Here is a 24,118-nt window from a genome sequence, read left to right as displayed (position 1 = left end):
ACCAATCCCGTTTCACTTTTAATGTTTAAAGTTGTTTTTCCTATGCTGGCCTTTGATAAACAGCTAGTTCTTTATACCCCGTTCGTTTATCAGTTTCCCTGGACATAACAGCAGCAGAACAGTTTCCAATGACTATTTCTGCTGTAGTGTAAACAGTGACGTCACTGATGACATGACCTCCAAACACATTCCCTTCACTGTCGCTAAGGCTTATGTGAAGATGTCCTCCGCCTGACAGAGTACCCACTAACGAAACAATCTCAAAAGGTCCATCGTATGTCTTTATCTGTGGAAGATAAATTACAAAGAAGCTACTTAAAAAGAACACGCACTACAGTACCAAGTCTATGTACCCTATCCACAGGCACTTGTTTCGTATACGGGGCACCCCTACTTATTTTTACCACAACGTACCTAACTCAGTTTCAGGCACCCCCTCTTCAAGCTCGTATTTTGTTTATATATCAATCATTAACCTACTTTCAAATGACATCGTTCGCTTCGAAAGACTTTTTTCTTGTCAAATTAATTGTTTCGGACGTCTCTGGTCGATCCTCTTTATTGTGAACCGCTCATTTCTTCCTGGAAAATTATCTCAATATGAAATAAGACTACGAATGGAATACATTGACTTCCGGTTGGGGTTATAAAAGTAGGATAAGTCCAGAGACTTACGAGTATTCCTTTCCGAGGTCTCTGGTTTTATCCTTCATTTATAACCCAACCGGAAGTCTATGTATCTTATTTTGTATCGAGATAATTTTCGAGGAAGAAATGAGCGGTTTCCAATAAAGAGGATCGACCTGTGACGCCCGAAACGATTAATTTGACAAGAAAAAAGTCTTTCGAAGGGAACGATATCATTTTAAAGCAGGTTAATGATTGATATATAAACAAAATACGAGCTTTAAGCGGGGGTGCATGAAATTGAGTTAGGTACCTTGTGGTAAAAATAAGTAGGGGTGCCCCGTATACGAAACAAGTGCCTGTGACCCTATCCCATTAGTTTAGATTCCTGATATTCAATTGTGATTTCTCGATAAATGTCTATTTCATATTTTTGTCATTTGATTTTGTAAAAAATATAAAGCTCAGTATTACGTGTTCAATTCTGGAATACTTCAAAACGAAAATAATGTTTGCTATCGATCCATACCGATGTTCTAACAAGTATATATTGTGTCTGTGACATGCTGGAATTTTAAAGAAACAGTGACACAAAAACGGGAAAACTGAGAAAAAAGTAGTTTTTGCATGACTCATGCATATTTTGTTCAATTCTTGATAGTATTAGGTTTCATTAAATTGCAAGTTTCAGAACCTAAAAATTCTTCTATTACAAAGAAAAGATACTGTTTTGCCTATCACAAAAATACTTCTTTACCCCCCCCCCCTTCCTGATTGTGCTCGTGCGCAGAAAACATAAACGAGTCACCATGGCCTCAACTCAAGTCCCAGAAGTGGAATGTCAGTAGACTAATAGAGAATTTTGAAAGAATCTGCGAAAAAATATATTTGAAACATATTCTTTTCTTTGCATACTCCGAATCCAGTTTAAGTTACAGGGAAATAAAATTGGTATTGGTTTGTATACAGTAACTCGATAACAAAGATGCAGTTGATGCAAGCTTTGTTTTCCCGGCTTTTATTTATTGCAATCTTTGCGGTGCAGTTGAGTTTGCCAAACCTTCGCTATCCTCATATTTTCGATTTTTGTTACAAATGTCCTATATTAAATATATGATTTTTGACACACTGTGTCTCTTTACTTTAATACCGTTTTACTGTCAGCCATTCTCAGCGTTGCTTTAGTGACACTTCCAACACAAGTAAGGATAAAGGCTGCAGACAGTTTGTTATCCTCCACAAATCTAATTAATCCTTCTTTAAGGTCAGCACCAGGCTCAAATCGCATCGGATAACAGGTCAGTGGACTGTGCATTGCCTCCGTTGTCTTTAACAGATAATAAACAAATAACTTTGTACTAGTAATTAAATTACATGTATAAAATTTACGACTTATATTACAGTAAAAACTAGACACAGGTCCGTAGGAAACAATTTCGGTTTGGAGGGGGGGGGGGGTAGTATATATTGGAGGAGGCACAACCGTAAATTAATTAGCTTTGTTCTCTATAGTGTAATATATACTGATTAATGAGGGGGCAAAATGTAAATTAGTTTTGTTTTCTATGGTAAAGTATAAAGTGGCAAAATTGATTGAATCGATTCCTATGAGCCTGCAATTAAATTTTTAAATGCAGTGAAATTGACATTTCTTTCAATAAGCATATGGCAGAAATAGTACATGTATATGAACATGTATATACAGCTACAATGGTGTATTGGCATCTTTGAACTCTTTAAAAATATCAAGTAAAACAAGATGTGTTTTTGAAACACTGATGCGCCTGTATAACAACTTTTGGCAAAGATTGAAGTTTCTCAAATACAAGTCAAACTCCATGGTCATGAAAAATGTTGTTTCCCAAAGAAAGTATTTGTTCTCAATGAATATACATGTGAAATATGAAAGCCCAAGCACTAACCATTAAAAAGTTATGGTCAAGGTTAAAGTTTTCAAAATGTGGGTCAAAGTCAAAGGGTCAAATTAAAGGTACCCAGGGGAAGGCATTGTCATAAGAAATACATGTGTGGAATATGAAAGCCCTTGCACCAACTGTTCAAAAGTTATGACCAAGGTTGAAGTATTTGAAAAGAAGGTCAAACTCCAAGGTCAATGTCAAAATTGTTGGTATCCAAAGGAAGGCATTGTCACATGGAATATACACCTGTGAAATATGAAGGCTTAGTACTAACTGTTCAAAAGTTATGTTCAATGTTAAAGTTTTTTGAAAGTGGGTCAAACTTCAAGGACAAGGTCAAAAATATTTATATCCTTGGAAAGGTCTTATCACAATGAGTATACATGTGAAGTATGAAAGCCCTAGCAGCAACTGTTCAAAAGTTATGGCTAAGGTTAAAGTTGGGTAAATTCTTGCAAAATTGGGTCAAACTCCAAGTCAAGGTCAAGAGGTCAAATATGTTGGTACCCAAAGAAAGGTCCTGTCACAAGGAATACACATGTGAAACATGAGAGCCATAGCTCCAACGAATCAAAAGTTATGGGCAATGTTAAAGTTTTTGTGGACAAACAGATAAACAGACAAACGGACGGACAGGGCATAAACTATATACTCCAGTACCCCAACACTAGCTAAAGTGACAAACTTCCATATGAAAATGGCAGGAGTAAAAGTCATTGGAATGTCGGGTTAGAGAAACTGGTGCAATCAAGAAAACAATTGCAAAATAAAATGTTTTTATTTGTATTTTATACTTTTTTAAATATCTTCAGCAATCAGATTATATTGCTTGTTTGATTCTAAAAGATTGTGAAATTTAAAACTTCTGTACATGTATTTTATTAAATAAAATATTTCCGGGGTAATGCTGGTTAAATGAAACACACTTCTTAATATTTATTATAACCAGAAATGTCTTTCATACTTTTTTGGTAAAATATGAAAAAAATGTTTCGTATGAATGGTAAAAAAACCCTCGACATTATTTACAGTGTTACATCTTACACAATACTAGCATTATAATGTAGCTCTAAGTTTTTGGTACTGTTACAGTTAACAGAGCTTTAAAACGCACCTGCATTCTGCCGCGGAACTCCGGAGTTGGAACTCCGGGAAAAGTTGTATGGTTATCCATAACGACCATTTTTCATTTTGCTTGATTTTCACACTGATCAACGCACAATCGGCTATTCGGTTGTTATTGGGCATTCGGTGAAGCTCAGAAATGTTGCGATGTTTTTATTAATGTGACAAGTACATGTATGAATGGCAATAATTAAAACTCTTATATTTACTAGTTGTATTCTAATATAAAATTTTGGAAATTGTAATAATAAAACTCGATCGCATTATTGTCGGCTGGCAGAGAGCTAGATGCACGCAATAATTTCTGAATTTAAAGTATATAAAAGGAAATTACCAAATACACTGTACATAGTGTTTAAACCAGTTCGTAATGGCGACCATAAAACCTTTGAAGTTATGACCTATTTTTGTATTCATACGAAGCAGAATTTATTCAAAAACTTCTACATGAAACGAAGAAGTCTCTTGCTGTGGCCTTCAGTTCAACATTTAGATATACATGTATATCGACGACATTTTATGTATTATTTAGAGAACGAGACAGGTACTGTATCATCAATACAAATTTGGGGGTGGACGAGTGCGAAGCACGAGTCTCCGCCCCAAAATTTGTATCTACGATGCAGAACCTGTCGAGTTCTCTAAATGATTTGTGACACGATCAATCAAAAAAAAAAAAAAAAAAAAAGCACCGCCCACTTCATACCTGTGCAGCATCCAAACTTCCGCCAGAGTTCGTTTGTTCTTTCTGTAGATGAGGCCTCGACGGGGAGTATACATCCGCAGTATATATATTTCCACGGACAACGGAAGATTTAGTCAGATTAGTTTTGACAACAGGGTAGACGTAACAGACTCGAAGTCAGTCTTAATTGATAAGGTGGACGATTTAACCTTGTTGTAAATGGAGATTGATCCCAATTTATTTCAGGGGTCTTAAAATCTCAGTTAAGCTATAGATCTATATACATACAGGCGATACAGACAGTTTTTCGATGGACTTTGATGTAACCGATTTTTATTTTCTTATTGAAATGCGACATTAAAAACGAAGTGAAAGAGATGTGCGGCAGTCGTCAGCGATAAGGATTTAAGATGAAATTAAAAAATACACTGAAAAATGGAGTTAATTGAGTTTGCACGAGAAGAGTGGAAAATGGGGGGAGGGGGAGTGCGAATTTCACGTAATGTATGCTGCATCCGCGAACTCATTGGCTTTACTATTTTGGAGGGGACACAAAAAGCAGGGAAAGCAAACAGGTTTTCAGGAATTTCTCAAACATAGGATGTTTTCCATAATTGCGAATTTTCCTTTTCGTTTGGATCGAAATAACGTGTAGATTCTGTGTGGAATAATTTTTTTTAAACGTAATTGAGAAATTTTGACATTTTACATTCCTAAGGAAATATTTCTTCAAATTTATAATAGGAAAATAATCAGCATTTACTATTTGTACGTGCTTTTGATAAATTGAATGAGATTTATTTTTAGATACAGAACAGTTGGCTAATACAAGACAGTATACAGGGCTAATACAGAACGGAAAGTAGCTCCCCCCACTGTATTTCCGTTCTGTATTGCTAATACAGAACAGCAAACTTCAAAGAAAAACACCGCAATCGTGTCACAACAATTAAAACTATTCATTTAAAATCCCTCGTTGATTCGATATATCCCTTATAACTTGATATAAAAGACACTACAGAATCTGACACAACTGTTTCATATTTGGATATTTTAGTAGAGGAAGACATTAATGGCAAACTATCAACCAAACTTTGAGAAACGCGATAACTTCAACTTTCTCTCGTCAATCTCCCTTTTTTATGTAGCAATATACTATTATTACCTGCATATGGAGTTTATGTCTCCTGGTTGATTCGATACGCAAGAGCATGTTCTACGTGCGAACGATTTCTAAAACGAGACAAGCTATTGACAAATAAGTTGTTGATACAAGGATAGCAACAGTCTCGTTTCAAGTCCGTATTTTGCAAAATCTATGATCGATACAATAAGCTTGTTAGCAAATATAATTTATCGTTTAGTCTAATGTTGACCAACGTTTTTCATACAAAATGTTAGGCTATTACTGAATTATCGGTGGATTTTTCCGTTTTCCGGATCATTACAAGGAGGGAGTATTACATGGCAAGGGGTCTGGGTACCGCCGAGGTCCCCAGCAGGTCACTGTCCGGTTTGGGCGGGAGGGGAAGCCCTCTAAGCTCCTGAAAATCGGCTAATTAGAATTCGTCATTTTGACTCGTAATTAAGGACATACGCAACGTAGTTTGAACTTTATTGTCTTTTTTCATGGAGTTGAAGAGTTCCAATACTTAAAGGATCTGTGTATTACATTTTAATGTCTATATATGCTGTTGTACACTTCTCCTAAAAGAAGTTTGGATAAACAAAACATCTATAATACATGTTTAGTAATTTTTATATATTTTTCTTTGAATTATACAAAAATTTTCATCTACTGATGTCTTTTCAAAACCCCTGGTAATGCATGCTGATTTTTTGTCTACGAACATCTGATGGCACTATAATCTTACAATAAAAATATCTTGAAAAATTATCAGTAGGTAAGGTACCTTGCGTATGTCCTTAAATGACTGTAATTTTACCTTCAATGTATGACAGAGAAATTCCGTATTTGATTTTTTTTGGTCTTCTTATTTATGTTTTTATTACATTCATTTTTTTTAATTTTATTTATGTATACAGTAGTTTATGACGGCAAAGATATGAATTTAATAAAGGTCGTAAATTTTGTTGTAGACGTAGGCGTTAATGTATATTGCTGGTTAATTTAAAATGTGCTCGGTCCTGTCATAACAGAACTCGGGCTTTCAAAATTTATGGGTAACATGTGAACGTAGTCGGCACGAGTTTGATTTTTAAAAAATTAGGTTTTCTTGCATTACTGGGAACAGTAGGCCTAAAACTAAGCTAAAACGTGTTGTCATCTGGAAAACGGAGTATGCTATGAGGTTAGATCCAACTCACAGGTGCCTGGGTCTTTGTATATTATTATACATCTATGATTTTTCACTATGTAAAATTAGATCGTTAGACAGTTGTAACGGCGGATGCGTCACTTGACTGGTGCGGCTGCGCTCAGCAATTATGACGTAAGTTGTCTATACCCTCACAATAGTTCATATAATATGGAGTATATGCAACAAGGGACGGTTAGTTGTGCAAGTCAAGTTACATGTCAGGAATTACTGGATATCGCGATTACCTAACGGTGCATGTAAGAAACCTACATCCCTATGGAACGCCAAATTAACATATATTCAAATATTTGAACCTATCTTCAATTGATTGTACCTATCTTCAAATCAATTGTACCTATCTTTAATTCATTTGAAGATAGGTACAATTGATTTGAAGATAGGTACAAATGCCATGAATTAAAAATAGGTATAATTGATTTAAAGATAGGTGCAATTGAATTGAACCTATCTTTAATTATAAAGACACTGACAATAACAACTATTCCCCATAAAATGCTTTGTTCGGTTCCCTCCATGTTCAAGTCGCTGTTAGAGGGAGCTCTCATTATTTTCTATAACACAAAACGAATTGAACCTAGGTATAATTGAATTGTACCTATCTTCAAATCCTTTGTGGATATGTTTCAATTGTACCTATCTTCATATCAATTGTACCTATCTTCAAATCAATTGTACCTATCTTCAAATGAATTAAAGATAGGTATAATTCGATTGAACCTATCTTTAATTGAATTAAAGATAGGTGTAATTCCATTAAAGATAGGTATCATTTATTTGAACCTAGGTTTAATTATTTAGAGATAGGTATAATTATTTACACCTATCTTTAATTCATTTAGACCTATCTTTAATTCAATTGTACCTATCTTTAATTCAATTGTACCTGTCTTCAATTCATTTGGAGAGAGGTACAATTATTTGAAGATAGGTACAATTATTTGAAGATAGGTTCAAATATTTGAATATATGTTAATTTGGCGTTCCATACATCCCTGGGGACAACGTGCTTGTGCGAGATAAGGCTCTGGGGCCACGAGATGAGCCGACTTTTGATCTCAGTCTCACTTTTACCATGTTTACAAAATGAATATAGTGGAAAAGTGAGACCGAAATCAAAAGTGAGCTCTAGCCTGATCACTGATACATAGAATCTTTTAGAATTAACACATAAGAAAGCAGTCTTAGTGAAATTTTGTGAACCACTCTAATGAAACGTAAGCGGAAGTAGTCATCTTGTATTACATTTTAATTGATATTTTCCGCTACCCCCCCCCCCCCTTTAATTCAGTTCCAACTCTTACTGATAATCGTTGCGTTTTGAGTTTGATAATCGTGAGTTAATTGCAATGCTAAGTAAAATGCCGAACTCCGACAGAAAAGAAAGCACTGATGATCTCTAGCAATTACTCTTTATTGTAATGTATTTTGTCTAATTTCCTGTATGTTTTTAGATAACAGAAAACACATATATATTACAATGTATATTTTATATATATATATATATATATATATATATATATATATATATATATATATATATATATATATATATATATATATATATATATATATATATATAACATTTTATAACATTTTCAAATGATAACAAATTTGCGGGTAACAATGTTCTTAGGATTTAAAGGTCACATTTTCTAATACTGTTTGTACTTCAGTTTTGAAATTTAGACGTTGATATTCAATTATTTTTCCTGTAACAACAAATAATATTACATATTTGCAAATTCTGAATTTTTCAGTTTTTCTGCGATAGGGAACAAGATATCAGTTGTCCAATATTTCTTTCCACTTCGTTCTGTGTTAGGCTACTGGTGCCACGGCATTAAAGAGCCCTTCTTTGCAGCATTTCTCTTATGATCTCCCTCATAAAACGGATTTCGGGCGTGTTCGGTATCCTGGAACCGATAAAAAAAAGATCAGAGGTTTATGAATCACCATTAATTAACATTTAGCAACACAACAATGAGGATTGTGCACATGAATATTCTAATAGCAAGCTACATGTGATGAGGTTATATATGCATAAACTTTACATAATAGTCATTTATAGTTCCTAAATTGCCAATGCATCCGTCAGCAAAGAAATAAAATATAAAATAAAAATAAATAAAATAAATTTTTTTCCCTAGACTTTCACCCAAAGACTAAAAAGAGGTCTATATTAGTAAAATTTATTGTATACAATGTGGTATTAAAGAGGGTGTTTATGAAGCGATAATTAAGCATGATAATACTAAATAAGCGGCGATTATTATTTAAAAAAACAAACCAAAAAAACTTTTATTCTTCATGTGCTATTATTTCTTTTTAACTTGACAATTTTATAAAGGAATAATGAACATTTATCCAAGTTAGAGTTATCTCTCTTATATGGGTATTCAGTGAGCCTTAAGGTAAAAGGTCACTAAAATCGTTTTTAGTAGGAAATATGATCTGACATTGCTATAAAATACATATTAGTATAGAGGCAAATGAAGAGTATACAAGCCAATTTTACCAAATATAAAGAAAACATAATGTCCTCCTTAAAAACAATACGAGGTCACATTTCTTCGTTTTCAAGTTTCATACAAAAAATTCTCTCATCTATACCGTGTAAAGATGAGGGAATTAGTAATAACAGAAAAGGGAAATAACTCCATCTTTCAAGTACATTATTTACATTAGTATAAAATGGAATGGTTGAATTTGTACATCTCTTACAATACTCACTCTCTTTTTGATCATGTGTGGAGATTTTTTAGCCACTAAGGATTTCCTCTTGTCATTTGTGGACAGAAAGGCGTTATTTTCCTAGTGGAAATTTTGTACAAAAAAATTAAATCTTAAAGAAGTGAGTATTAATAGGGATTTACAAGAAATCGACGCAACAACATACGAACTGTGAGAAAATTAACGGACAAATTGACACTTACCATGTTTCCTAGCTGGTCAATCACACTGTCCAGCGAGGATCCGGACTTGGTACTGATTCTACTGTCTGACGGACAACTAAACATATGCTCTTTGTCGCACGGGCATTCCTGTTGTTTCATCAGATTTCTGTTGTTGTCCGGAGTGTTTTCGAAATTTTCTACGCAGTTATCATCCGCTGAAATATTCCACATTTTTGTAATAAGCTCTTTTATTTTCAATAATATGTTTTGCATACGTTAAGTGATACATTCATGTCGATTTACCAATCGCTCTTACAGCTACATTTCTTATCGATAGGGGACTTTAGAATGAAATAGGGGTGGGACACGGACCTCGGGCAAATTTAGGCTTAAATCGATATAACTCTCGTTAATTTTTTCTACCAAACCAAAGTTCAACGAGTCAATCTTCCTTCTAGAATTGCGAAAATCCTACTTTGGGTTGGGGACCTTTATATTCGTGATGCCATTTTATAGCATGCTTAAGATTAACTTCCTTATGCATACATCTTTTATACGTCAAAATATAATTGTACATTAAAGATACGAAGGTTGGTTGTACATATTTAAAGAATCCATGTCACTTTCATCAAGGTGGCACGTCTTTAGGAAAAAGGTGATACTAGGGTATCAAAAGTTCACTGTTCTAGTTGTAAAATACAGGCAGTACGCACCTGTGTATCCTATGGGGCAAGGATTGGGCGGGTTGCAGTAGGCGGGCAATACTTTGTCTGTTTTGACCTGCTTGGGATTGTCTTTTCCGTCACCAGTTCCTCCTGTAAAGTCATAATGGGAAGTAATAAGATTTTTTTTTCCTTTTCAACTTGCATATGAAGTGTTTTTTCCATCAGTACAAAGAAATAATAACACATGAAGAATAACTTTCATACATTGAAAGTCTTCAAAATCTTAAAAGAAAATGAAATGCAGTTTTTTGGGGTATCTTTTTTTTTATGCCCCTGGATCGAAAGATCCCGGGGGTATATTGTTTTTGTCCTGTCTGTCTGTTTGTCTGTTTATCTGTTTGTCTGTTTGTCGAGACTTTAACCTTGGCCATAACTTCTGAACAGTTGGTGCTTGGGGTTTCAAACTTAACATGTGTATTCCTTGTGACAAGGCCTTCCTTTGCATACCAACAAATTTGACCTTTTGACCTTGACCTTGGACTTTGACCTACTTTTGAAAAACTTTAACCTTGGCCATAACTTTTGAACAGTTGGTGCTTAGGGTTTCAAACTTCACATGTGTAATCCTTGTGACAAGACCTTCCTCTGGATATCAACCACTTTGACCCTTTGACCTTGACCTAGGAGTTTGACCTACTTTTGAAAAACTTTAACCTTGGCCATAACTTTTGAATGGTTGATGCTAGGGCTTTCATACTTCACATATGTAATCCTTGTGACAAGACCTTCCTTTGGATACCAACCACTTTGACCCTTTGATCTTGACCTAGGAGTTTGACCTACTTTTGAAAAACTTTAACCTTGGCCATAACTTTTGAATGGTTGGTGCTAGGGCTTCCATACTTCACATATGTAATCCTTGTGACAAGATCTTCCTTTGGATACCAACCACTTTGACCTTGACCTTGACTTTTATTTAAAAAACTTTAACCTTCGCCATAACTTTTGAACAGTTGTATCTAGGTCTTTCAAATTTCACAGGTGTACTGTGGAATCATTTAAATTCGTGGGGGTCAATGTTCGCGGGCAAGCAAAATTTTGTTGGTACGTGGGGATGTAATTTCGTGGGCAGCTCGTTTATTTGGTAGATTTAATTAATTAGTACGTTGACAAAATAATTGTTCGTGGGGATGTAAATTCGTGGGTAAGGGTTACCCACGAAATCCACGAACATTGATCCCCCACGAACAATGATGATTCCACAGTATTCCTCGAGACAAGACCTTTCTTTGGGTATCAACATTTTTTATCTTTTGGGCTGGATTTTGACTTGCATTTGAGGAACTTTAACCTTCGCCATAAGCTGCCATACGGGGGCATCAGTGTTTCACAAACACATCTTGGTTTTTTTTAGTTTTTCTCTGTCATTTGTGGCACCGTTTAAAAAATCTTACTTTGTCCGTTGTCTGTCTTTCGAAACTAACCAATTTTTCGATCTTTGCTCCAAAAGCATTAGTCCATTTCAGTTGACAATGCCAGTTACAAATATGAAGCCAAACCTTTATTACCTGCAGAACCATAGCTCTCTAGAAAAGAACATTTGGAGAGACGTACTAGAATTCTCTGGTATCTGTCCGAATGTTCTTTCCCAGAGAGTTACATATACACTTCTGAAGCATGTTCTTTCCGGAGAGCTACTTCTGTACAAATGTTCTTTCCCGGAAAGCTACAGTTCTGCAACTATTGCCTTTTATAATTCTAGTGTTTGTAACATTTAATTTTTACCTCGTTGCATGGATTTTAGCTGAGGCGAGATGGAAACTCTTTCAAGAAACAAAAGTTAAGCCGAAAAAACAATTTGTAAAACCAATGACCAAGGTATGAATTATCAGACCTACTTCTCCAGGTATTTTAACAGGTTGGGACCAATCGCCCAAATGGGATATAATAGCCCGATTGGAATATAATATCCCAAATGGGATATAAATTTAAAATCAAAAAATGAAAATTTTTATCTTGGCTATAAATATCATAAATCCGCATCAAGATACTTATAAAGGAATAACTTTTGGCTAACAAGTTTTTCTGTATAACCACTGTTTAAGAGATTGATCCCTCGGAAGTTCGTAAACTTCTTGGGGATCAATCTAACAACCCGTAGGGTTGCAGAAAAACGTGCTTGCCAAAAGTTATTTCTTTTAAAGTATTTTGATGCGGATTTATGATATTTATAGCCAAAATAAAAATTTTCATTTTTTTTGCACTGTAAATTTATATCCAATTTGGGATATTATATCCCAGATAGGTTATTATATCCCATTTGGGCGATTGTTCCCAACCTGTTTAACTATTTTTTATGTCAACAAATTGACCTTGAAAGAATTAGATTCAAACAGTATGTATATGGTTCCAGTGTCACAGAAGGTCACAGTATCAAAGTTTTGCAAATGAATGCACGAGGCAGTTTAAACACATTGGTCGCAAGAACGACAATAACTTTAATATAGCGTCTCCATATGAGTGAAAAATTCTCGAAAGGGACCTTCACCAATAAACAAACAAACAAAAACTTTAATATACGGGTATTCTTGTGAGGTATAAATTCTTTAGTTACATAACAACTGATCCCACCTCTGTTGGTCCACGTTGGCTCTGTTCATAAATGGGACTTTTGAGAATGATAACTGTTCATTATCTTCACATTTCATTTTTACGCCAATACTAATATTGATGGGCCACTAATAGAGATGCAATGCGCGTTGTGTCCAGATACGAACCATTTAAAATCAATGTTATCCAAGAAATTCAATATGAAATGTCATTTCAATTTCTCTTTGGTCTGACACTCTGTGACGCTTAGAGTTATTGATCGACTCCCTCAAACATTTTCATCACACGGAATAGTATTGGATAACCAATCAAATATCTATCTGTGTCATCCATGACAGAATGAGTAAGCTTGGCAAAATTTATTCTTATAACAAAACCATTAAAATATATATGACCCACCAGACACAGACTGATACCCCCAAAGGGGACTGTTCTCTTGGTATTCTTGATCTCTGATGGAAGCTTCGCTGAAGATGTCGTCGTTAAGTGTGGGCTCCTGATATCCGACATTAGACCAGTCCTCATTAGGAGAACTTCTGCTCTCCAGGTCGTAGTAGCCATTGTCCAGAGCACCTCTTAAGTCTTCTAGGGTGTACATTTGACCAAGGTCTGGCCAGCCCATGGGCCCGCCATGGGAAATTTTGGCCTCTAGCACCAGGAATGATGTGGCCAGAACAGTCAATATCATTTCAAAGGCCATGGTCAGACCTATACATGCAGATAAAACATACAATATTTATTAAATGTGTTCCTAAAAGAATACTGAAAAATCTCCAGAGATTTTTTTTCAAATCAAAGATACTGAAACGTATGAAGTTATTAAAAGGGTACATCCGTTTTCTTAGAACTTAAGTTCACTCCCAAATTTTTAACATTGTGAAGAGAGAGTAGACACGATATATATGTAGTTGTAAACTATTGTGGAGAGAAATCAATACAAATTGACTTCTACATCAGCATACACTTCTAAGAATTGTCCACTTTTGAAAACAAGAAATACAAAAGGTAATGGTGTATAAACCCATATAAATGGTTTTCTATAAATTCATATAATTGATTATTATTTTTTAATGAAACTATCTTACCTTCTAAGTTGTTGAGAATTTCACAGATTCCTCTTTCACAATGGCGCTGCTGTTTTCAGAGATGGATACGATCGATATATCCTATGACGTCCTTGCTTTTCTCACGTTGTGTAAAAGCCAGTTATATATATTGATTATCAATATTTTCTTTCCATTTAAGGAATACCAATGTATAAAATGAAATGATGCTTTGCTGGGAATAAGAGCGCGTAATTTTGAAATCTTTGGTACCTAACATTTTCGTTGAAAACTTTGAAGTTAGGATTTCAGGGCGAATGGGGCTACAAGAGGAGTACCAAGATAAGATTTCTTTTGCTAAACGACGTATGTTTGAAAAAGAGTTATTGGGGGAGAGACCCCCTCCTCTTAAGTTTCTACGAGCCTGCACTGGATTTAATGCTGCTGCTACTGTTTCTGCTTTTATTAAACAAATCATGGTAAGTTGATTAGCCTGATCATTTAAATTTTGAACTGGTGTTCAATGCTGCGCAAAATTTTATTGAAAATGCATTCACAAATATTGGTGACAGACAAACCACATCTCAATCCTCAATATACGACCACCTGGGACTTTACATCTATATTTTTAGAGAACTCCATTGCTCATTTTTTGTATATATGTGTTCAGGGAAAGAAAGGTTTCAAAAGATACGAGGATTGTCCGGTAAAATCGTGGACAAGTTGTCTAGAGTGAAAAATAATCATCATTTTTACTACTCTTTCGTACATTTTTCATCAATACACATAGAAAATTTCAAATTTCAAAAAAATAAATGCATAAATAAATTATGAGTTTTTATGTGTGTATGTATGGTATCGCCTTACGGCGCACGGATGATAACGTCAAAGGTCTAAAGCAGCGTCACGTTTCCTCTTTGCTAAAAAAGTTGGATAAGCCCCAGGTAAATTCGGGAATTTCATTGATGCACATACTTGAGTTTTCCTTTGCTCCTCCATAAAAGTTGAGGAACAATCTCGCACACACATGGGACCTTCTGAAAATTTGTTTAGTATAAAGTTATGGACGGTACTCTCACTATCATTCATCTTATGTCGACTGTCTACAGTGACAGCGATTTTCGCTATTGCCAGTAGCTGTTTTTCCGTATGTTTTGTTCTACCCGGGTACTCGATCAAAAAGATTTCGCTTAGAAAACTTCCATTTCACTTGTATACTAAAGATCTAGTGATATTTTTTATCAGCTGTAGTCATTTAAAGTCTCTCAGGGCGTCATGGCTACATTTAAATCAAACTGAACTGCTCTCCGGTGCGCCGTAACGTCATCAAACATCACCATTTTTCGTGTGTGTTAACCACTTACCCATTTCAAATGCTGGGAAACTGTCAAAAATTAAGCAAATGTCTGGAAATTTTCCAACAGACGACTTAATAGATAGTGAAATAAAAATAGGATAATTTTTTCCCCAATCTTCTCTGTTTAATATTTTTATTTCGAAATAGCACTTGTGTATTCTCCAATGAAACACTGGTTTTTGATCGTGCGCCGTAGGACCGTACCCTCTGCACATTGAAGCATAATAAAATCTTTATTTTTGGGCCATCTTTAAAATAATGTTTGCTTGTCCTCTCCCGACTGAGGGTAAAAAAAAATTGGGTCGGTACATGTAGATAGGTGAGAAAATCTTTTTTTTTTTCTAAAAAAAAAAAAAATTAAAATATGTTGACGGAATGGGAAAATTCAGGAATAAAAGGGAAAAATATCTTATTTTCTAGAGATTGAAAAAAGTTTTGAGTCGGGTCATTTTTAGCCAGTCGGTCGGGAGAGGGCAACCAAACAATTTTTTAAAGATTGCCTTGTCTATATTTTGTCCAAAAAATTAAGATGCAGATAAAGATTTGCTGAAAATTTCAGCTTAGTGCGCCCATTATTTTTCGATAAAAACGCTTTGTCCACGATTTTACCGAACAACCCTCGTATATTGCATTTTCAATATCTATGAACAACTTAGTATCCTGAGGTCGAGGGAATGAGGACATATATTTCAAAATTTCAGTTATTCATCGCAATCTTGAATACAATTTGTCAGCTAGCAGTCCAGCAGTAAAAAAAAAAAAAGAAATTCTCAACAATGTATTTCAACTTACAATTACATGAATGACCAATTATGCCATACCCTGGATCCAGGGGGTCAATTTTTCTTAAGTTTGGCTCAATACTTATTACAATTATGCAAGTTTACCCAAGCATTAGATGTTTGAAAACATTTTCATGTTACCCTCAGGACCTGAGGCAACAATACCATGGATGCTATTTACCAAATATGGTTCAAAAATGTTTGGGGAAAAGCTTAAAAATGTTCCAAAGTTTACAAATGATGACAGTTGCTTGGGTGGCACAGTGGTTTGAGCGTTTGCTTAAGAGTCGTGGGTGTAAGGAGTTGATCCTTAAGGGTTTGAATCCACTGTGTGACAGAGACCGGTCCTTTGGATAAGACCATAAAAACCAGGGTCCTGTGCTAGCACGAAAAAGATCTCTCACTGTTCAAAGGCTATAAGTGCTGAGTACTAGTCAAAATTTACAGCCCTCCACCAGCAAGTGGTGGCTTTTAATATGAGTGAAAATTCTCAAAGCAACATTAAACAAACAAAACAAAGGATGATAGATGATAACAAGTACTAGTATTGTCACAATAGTGACTCAGATGACCTAAAATGGAAAGCATCTAGTGGTTCCATGGGTCTTAAAAACAATGAAAATGAAATTGACAACTGAAATTTCTACATTATTTTCCCTATGTTATTCTGCACCTTGCCGGGGTGGGATGGGGGTGGGCAGGGTTCCAAATTTCATTTTGCAAAAAAGTTTAATCTTTCCATGTAAAGTTTGTCTATTTCAACTGTGTAGTCATTTTAAGAATTGGATTACCCTTATCCGATTATCCTTGAGGCCAGTTGCTCAAAATTGGCACTTGTTTCTAGAGAAGTAAAATTACAGCAGTCAAAATTTATAAAGAATAAACAGTAAACGGCAAACTTGGATAATAAAATTACTCCAGAGTCACCCAAACAATCTGATGAATAGTAACATGATGTGATCCTACTCTTTTATTAAAAAAAAAACCCCATAACATTCAGTGTTTCATTCATACATAAACATCACAAGCAGACATAACACTATCATGTAACACAATCATCTATCATGGGTTTCACTTAGTTTTGTGATATCATTTCTGTCCAGCACAGTTTTGGGCATGTCTCTCTTCGACTTCAGCATTGGTACATCAGTGACAGTCGGTTTCACCATATTGTCCAGTTTTCTGTCCAGCCGCTCATCCTGAATGCTTTCCTCCTTCCAGGGGGTTTCATTTCGACCCAGTAAATTCTCAAAATTGTATCCTATAAAACCAACCACCACTGCAAAAGGAAAAGCCACATATGGTGCATAGGTTCTTGCTGCTGCCATTATCACTGGCCACATTTTCTCTCATTAATTATGATCATCTGCAATAAAACGTGGACATTTATTAATATTGGCCCCCAGTAATCAGTGGTAATAATAGGCTGCAAGAATGGAGTTTGGAGTTGTGCTTGTGGTCTCCTTTTTTAGCTTAAATATTGGAGTCAAAGATCTAGTTAATACATATACATGTAATGCTGATGTAGTCCTGAGGATAGGGTCTGTAGTTAACACTTTTGTAACATATACAACTATATTTAGTTGACTTTAACTAATTTACTAATAAATGACTTTGTAAGACTTGGCTTTGGGAGGTAACTTCCCAAGACCTCTGTACAAACACTGATGTTAGAGAGTTTGTCCACAGATATGCTGTAGTACCAACACAGCAAAATACAAATCTACCTATAAGCTATATAAATAATGCAATCACAGTAATGAAAACTTATTGCTTTCTTCAGTAAGTCTCTAGATCCTTAAAAAAAAAGGGGGGGGGGGGTTCAACAGATTCAGTTTTCACAAGTTGAAGAAAAATGCAGTCTACACACAAAAGCAACCAAGAAGATATTGGAAGTGTTTTAAAATTAGTACCCATTCATACAAGTTTTGTGTATTTTCTCTGCACTCACCTGACCAGTGCCTTTTTGCAGAGCAGTAGAAACATAACAGAGCATTACTTATGTCTCTGAGAGAAGGTAAGGTGCCGAACTATTATCAATTGCAGTGAGCTCTATAAACTAACATGCGAGAATAGAGGAAAATCGGTATGAAATCTGTACATTTGTGATGCAAATTTTTGTGCCACACTATTAGCAATTGCAGTGAGCTCTATAAACTAACATGCGAGAATAGAGGAAAATCGGTATGAAATCTGTACAGTTGTGATGCAAATTTTTAGGGGTCATATGTAATGATATACTGTACAGATATACAGTATATTGCAATACACAAAAAATTTACCATGTCATGGTACAAAAACCATATACCTGTGTATCACAATATATAACATATTAAACAACTTATGCTATTTCTTTTTATTTTATGTTAATAAAGGTGATCTCTTATGCTGATTTTATTGGATTCAGAGCTTATCTAATGTTACATCGTGTATTTGTGAACTGAAAAAATAATCAACAACTTTTATTCTTTCACATCATGATAGAGAATTTCTCATTTCAAAACAGAGGTACAAAAATTACATGAAAAATTATGAAAGATGAAAATATCACAATACAGTCCCATGAAAAACCATAATATGCTTTAGCTGTATTGTTACACCCCAAAAATTTTGTGTGAAACCTTCAAAGAATTCTTCTGCTACCATGATTCCATGTGAAAATGGCAAATATAACAGTACAACAGTTTTCAAAGTTGATTCCTGCAGAGAGTTTAGAAGATGCAAAAAATAATTGCATCTACTCTCAGAAAATAAATGATGTCTTATGATTTAAAAAAAAGAAGAAGAACTATTAGACTGCACAATGGAAGTGCAACTAACATTCACCGCCATGTGAAGTCACAGTCTAGACGGAGTCTTGAAGGGTTTCATAAGGTGGATCAAAGTTAAAAGTGTAAGCTAAGTATTGGCAAGTTATGTAAATTTAACTTGCCTGACAGTCTAGTTAAACCCCCAAAATGGAGTACACAGAAATAAGAAAGCCATACCCTCAAAACAGAGCACTCGCATGTGCAGACATAAAAAAGTAGAGGTTTACAAAAAATGCTGGTGCAAACACAGGCACCTGATGTTAATTATTTTTCTTTTAATAAAAAAAGGAATAAACCTGCTACATTTTCTTATCGTAACAGAAAAGGAGAAAATGTATGGCTGGACCTGGAATCAAACCCGAGACCCCTGCATCACTAGTCAGGTGCTCTACCAACTGAGCTACCAAGGCCAATATCCTCGGCCCAGACCATTACATTCCTCCCTCCTTAAATTGTCTTTGCCCTTGAAGACACAACCCAAGTTCTTTTTAGCCGCTGGCAGGACTTTCACCTGCAAGTCCAGGGGTGGTCAAAGGCACCCAATCTGTAACAGGAAAGGAGAAAATGTATGGCTGGACCAGGAATCGAACCCGGGGTCCCTGCATCACTAAGTCAGGTGCTCTACCAACTGAGCTACCCAGGCTGATATCCATGGCCCAAATCATTACATTATAATTCACCTTGTGAATTATAAGGTGGGGGATATATTCCTTTTTTTTATTAAAAGAAAAATAAGTAACGTCAGGTACCTGTGGGTGCAAAGTAAAGGATTATTTTGCAAATGTAAAACCACTTGTAAAAGATAGAATAATTAATAAACTAAAAGGTGTTTTAACTTTATTATACATATCAGAATTTTTCACTGTAAAATTGGGGGGGGGGGGGGTTGCTCCTTGACATAGGGATTTTAAATAAAAAATTTGATAAACGGACAAAAACAATCAATATTTAATTGAAATTATGAAAGAAACAACAACATAGCAGAACTTGACATCAGTGTGGAGGAAATAAGTGTAGAGGAAATACAGAAGGACATCAGAAAGATGAAAGACAACAAAGCTGCAGGAGTAGATGACATCCCAGCAGAGTTACTAAAAGCAGACATTGAAGCAACATCAAAGGTTATATATAATCTGTTCCAAGACATTTGGAGAACCAACATGGTACCAACAGAGTGGAAAAATGGACTTATTATAAAACTACCAAAAAAGGGAGATAAATCAGAGTGCAACAACTGGTGTGGGATCACATTTTTAACCACAATAAGTAAAGTTTTTACCAGGGTGCTTCTAGAGAGAGTAAAACAACAGGTCGATGCACAACTGAGAAAGGAGCAAGCAGTGTTTAGACCAGGAAGATCATGTTGCGACCAAATTTTTGTATTACGAAATATCATAGAGCAGTCAATAGAATGGCAGTCTTCTCTATATCTTAACTTTGTAGACTTTGAAAAGGCCTTTGATAGTGTACATCGGGAAAGTTTATGGAAGCTCTTGAGACTGTATGGCCTACCATCGAAGATTATTGACATCATCAGGGCACTGCATGAAGGATTTCTGTATAGTGTGATGGTTGACAATGCCCAAACAGAGTGGTTCCCAGTAACACTGGGACTGAAACAGGGCTGTATGCTATCTCCACTGCTCTTCTTAGTGGCCATAGACTGAGTCATGAGGGAATCCACCAGAGATAAGGATAACGGCATTAGATGGAGAATGGAAAACAAACTGGATGACCTGGATTATGCCGACAACCTATGTCTCATCTCATCCACCTATCAGCAAATCCAGGAAAAAACAACTAAACTCCATACAACATCTAGAAGTTTAGGCTTAAACATCAACTTAAACAAGATCAAAATAATGAGAATCAATGCACGGAACAACAACCCGTACAAGTAAATGGAGAGAGTTTGGAAGATGTAGACACCTTCACATACCTGCGCAGCATTGTAACAACATCAGGAGGTACTGACGAGGACATAACATCAAGAATCAACAAAGCCCGTCATGTATTTGCCATCTTAAAACCAGTTTGGATCTCCTCCTATATGACCATTAGGACAAAGCTCAGGATCTTCAATAGTAATGTAAAATCAGTATTACTATATTGATCAGAATGCTGGAAGCTCCGAAAAGACCTCGCAAGGAAACTGAGAGTGTTTGTGAATCGATGCCCACGGACCATATTTAAGATCAGATGACCAAAAGTAGTGTCTAACAACGACCTCAGAGAGATGTCAGGACAAGAAGACGTTGTGGAAATTGTAAGAAGGAAGTGGAGATGGGTTGGCCATGTGCTCAGAAAAGACCTGCACAACATCACCAGAGAAAGCATTTTCTGGACTGCCGATGGCAAGAGAAAAAGGGGCAGGCCAAAAACAACAAGGCGAAGAACATCAGAGAATGAGCTGGAAGAGATAGGGTTGACATGGAAGGCAATAAAAACAAAAGCAAAGGATAGGACTGAGTGGAGGGACTGGGTGGCTGCCTTATGTGCCACCTGGCATGAAGAGGCCTAAGTAAGTAAGTAAGTATGAAAGAAATATATTATTCTACCTTATATCTTTTATTTTTCAAAATGAAATACACAAGACGATGAGTTTGAATCAATTTATTTTTTATCGTGGATTTCAGTCCGCTTTTTCTCTGACCAGCAATTAATGTTGATAATAGTGCTCAGAAAGTGTAACAAAATACAGTTAAAAATAAAATTCAAATGCCATTTATTGTATTTTATATCTTACAAGAATTAAATAAAATTTTTGACATTTTTTAAAAAAAAACCACACGAACACATACAATTATTTTATTTTAAATCTATATTCTAAATTCATATTTTTCTTGGTGTTTTCAATTTTGTAATGGGAAAAAATATTTTAAAATGAGACATCACACAAATTTGATAAATGAATGAGAATATTTCATGGAACTACAGTATTAACTCAATTTCTAAGAAATAATTAACCTTTGGATTTTATGCCCCCATACCGGTAATCAAAGATTCGGGGACATACAGTTTTTGCCCTGTCCATCTGTCTAGCTGTCTATGTGTCTGTAAAAACTTTAACCTTGCCCATAACTTTTGATCGGTTGAAGCTATGGCTTTCATATTTTACATGTGTATTTCTTGTGACAAGACCTTTCTTTGGGTACCAACATATTTGACCTCTTGACCTAGAGAGTTTGACCCACTTTTGCAAAATTTTAACAAACTTTAGCCTTGGCCATAACTTTTGAACAGTTGGTGCTAGGGCTTTCATACTTCAAATGTGTATTCCTTGTAGGAAGACCTTTCCTTGGATATAAATATTTTTTACCTTTATGTTTGACCCACTTTTAAAAAACATTAACCTTGGCTGTAACTTTTGAATGGTTAGTATCAGGTTTTTTTTATATATTACAGGTGACAAGACCTTTCCTTGAGTACCAACAGTTTTTAACCTTTTGTCCTTGACCTTGGAGTTTGACTTACTTTTGAAAAACTTTAACCTTGGCCATAACTTACAGAACTGTTGGTGTTAGGGCTTTCATACTACACAAGTATATTCCTTGTGACGAGACCTTTCTTTGCAGGGTTGTCTCTCAGAACTGAAATAGCAGGGGGCATTAAAAAAGTAGAAGGATGTCTGGTGTTTCTGCCCTAACTGGGATTTGAGAGGGGGATGCCAGAATAACCTGGGGATTACATCATTATGGGGGGAGGGGGGATTCTCCAGCCCCCTGGTCTTAGGGACAACCCTGCTTTGGGTAACAACATTTTTGATCTCTTGATCTTGGAGTTTGAATCTCATTTGAGATACTTTAATCTTCACCATAAGCTGTCATACATGAGCATCATTGTTTTTTCTTGATGAAATTCTACCAACTCATAATAGCAGAAATACCAGGGCCCTGGAAATACATCGTTCTTTTTGTTGCTATTGGATACGACGAGAGTCACTGTTCTCGCATATTGCATGACAGGACGGAAAACCCCCGTTTGAGGGTATATTAACTCTGTTCCGTGGGTTCAGCTGGAATATGCGATGATGCAAGATTTCATTTCAAGAACATTAAAATATCCTGTACAATATACCCCTCATTAGAACATAAAATGTGTGTGTATACAGTTAAAAGTGAATGAATTTTATTCCCCATCGAATATAATCAAAAATGAATCATTTTTGTTTACCTGCTATTTAAATTGAGATGATAATCCACTCCTCAAGGTCGGCGATGACTGAAGGAGTCGAAATGCGCCGACAAAATCATACAGGAAAAGCGATTTCGCAATGTAAATGTCAAAATAATCTAAAGACGTAGTTTTCCGGATCTTTTTCCATAAAAAAAAATTAAATAAATAAATAAATCTACCTTACTTACCCTATTGAAACTAAAAATTTCGCAAAATAATATATAGTAATTTTACCTTTGTAAACCAGTTCATAAAATATGGATATATATGAATATATGAAATAGCACTGCTGGCGGATTTAAAATCCCTGGCAATGTGTTATAAATAGAATTTCCGCCATTTATATGTAAGCTGTGATGGCCGAGTGGTTAAGGCGTTGGACTTGAAATCCAATGGGGTCTCCCCGCGCAGGTTCGAACCCTGCTCGCAGCGTCAAATTTTTTTTTTTTCATTAGGTATAATCCCCAACATTTGACCAAACTGCCAACTAAATAAATAAATAGACGATGTAAAACTATTTTGATAGTAACTTGTGTAATTGTAATTTTTTATGGCAAAGTTAGGAATTTTATCTTTTCTATTAGATCTATATAGTTTAAAAGCTTAGGCATTTTTCATTAAATCAAGCAGTTATCATTAATGAAGTTTTCTTTATACTAGCAAAGGAAGATAACTCATTTTTTATGCATTTTTTTCCGTAGGAATGTCATAGGCACTTGGGGTCTGGACCCCCCCCCCTCCTCTTTTTCCATTTTTTTTTCTTTTTAAATATGGGGTCGAGTCACCTTTTTCTTATATTTGTGTTCTAATATGCACTACATGTTATCGATAATGTAACCCTTTTGTCTCTATAAGCTGTTTTATAAACAGTTAAATATCTCATTCAGTTGAAAACTTCTTATTTAATTTTTTAAGACAGACAACTGTTTTTGTCTAATTCACATGGCCGTAGGAACCGGGGGGGGGGGGGGCACGGGGGGCCGTGCCCCCCCCCCCAATAATTTTGCCGACATATAGAGTACTATAGAAAAAATAGATACTATATGCTTGTGCCCCCTCAATGAAAATGCCCGATGACCTTTT

The 24,118-nt window shown here is 35.5% G+C and overlaps 2 protein-coding genes and 1 non-coding gene across 4 annotated transcripts; 1 reads left to right on the top strand and 2 right to left on the bottom strand.

Moving 5' to 3' along the window:
* LOC133181985 (bifunctional protein GlmU-like) lies at window positions 1-3,703 on the bottom strand. Its single transcript, XM_061316664.1, has 3 exons — window positions 3,661-3,703; window positions 1,778-1,954; window positions 1-286 (listed from the first exon to the last, which is right to left on the bottom strand). Exons 1-3 carry the CDS (start codon window positions 3,664-3,666, stop codon window positions 41-43), a joined length of 429 nt encoding a protein of 142 aa, XP_061172648.1. The 5' UTR covers window positions 3,667-3,703; the 3' UTR covers window positions 1-40.
* Window positions 3,704-8,285: 4,582 nt separating this feature from the next.
* On the bottom strand, window positions 8,286-14,025 carry LOC133181984 (neuroendocrine protein 7B2-like). 2 transcript variants are annotated; one of them, XM_061316662.1, is made up of 6 exons: window positions 13,953-14,023; window positions 13,267-13,575; window positions 10,306-10,407; window positions 9,632-9,807; window positions 9,429-9,509; window positions 8,286-8,611 (listed from the first exon to the last, which is right to left on the bottom strand). In XM_061316662.1, the coding sequence occupies exons 2-6, from the start codon at window positions 13,565-13,567 to the stop codon at window positions 8,522-8,524; spliced, it is 750 nt and encodes a 249-aa protein (XP_061172646.1). In that variant the 5' UTR covers window positions 13,568-13,575; window positions 13,953-14,023; the 3' UTR covers window positions 8,286-8,521. The 2 variants fall into 2 exon arrangements, with proteins under 2 accessions (XP_061172646.1, XP_061172647.1); XM_061316663.1 differs by lacking the exon at window positions 9,429-9,509 and having other exon boundaries at window positions 13,953-14,025.
* Window positions 14,026-23,385: 9,360 nt separating this feature from the next.
* Window positions 23,386-23,467, top strand: Trnas-uga (transfer RNA serine (anticodon UGA)). The gene has a single exon. It is a non-coding gene; the product is annotated as a tRNA-Ser (tRNA).
* The last annotated feature ends 651 nt before the right edge of the window (window positions 23,468-24,118 follow it).

This window comes from Saccostrea echinata, unplaced genomic scaffold (genome assembly GCF_033153115.1).
Source record: "Saccostrea echinata isolate AGI-Se365-2 ecotype Australia unplaced genomic scaffold, CSIRO_AGI_Sech_v1 ptg000009l, whole genome shotgun sequence".
NCBI lineage: Eukaryota > Metazoa > Mollusca > Bivalvia > Ostreida > Ostreidae > Saccostrea > Saccostrea echinata.
Note: the sequence above shows the minus strand (reverse complement) of the source record. Positions and strands in the feature narration are given on the sequence as shown.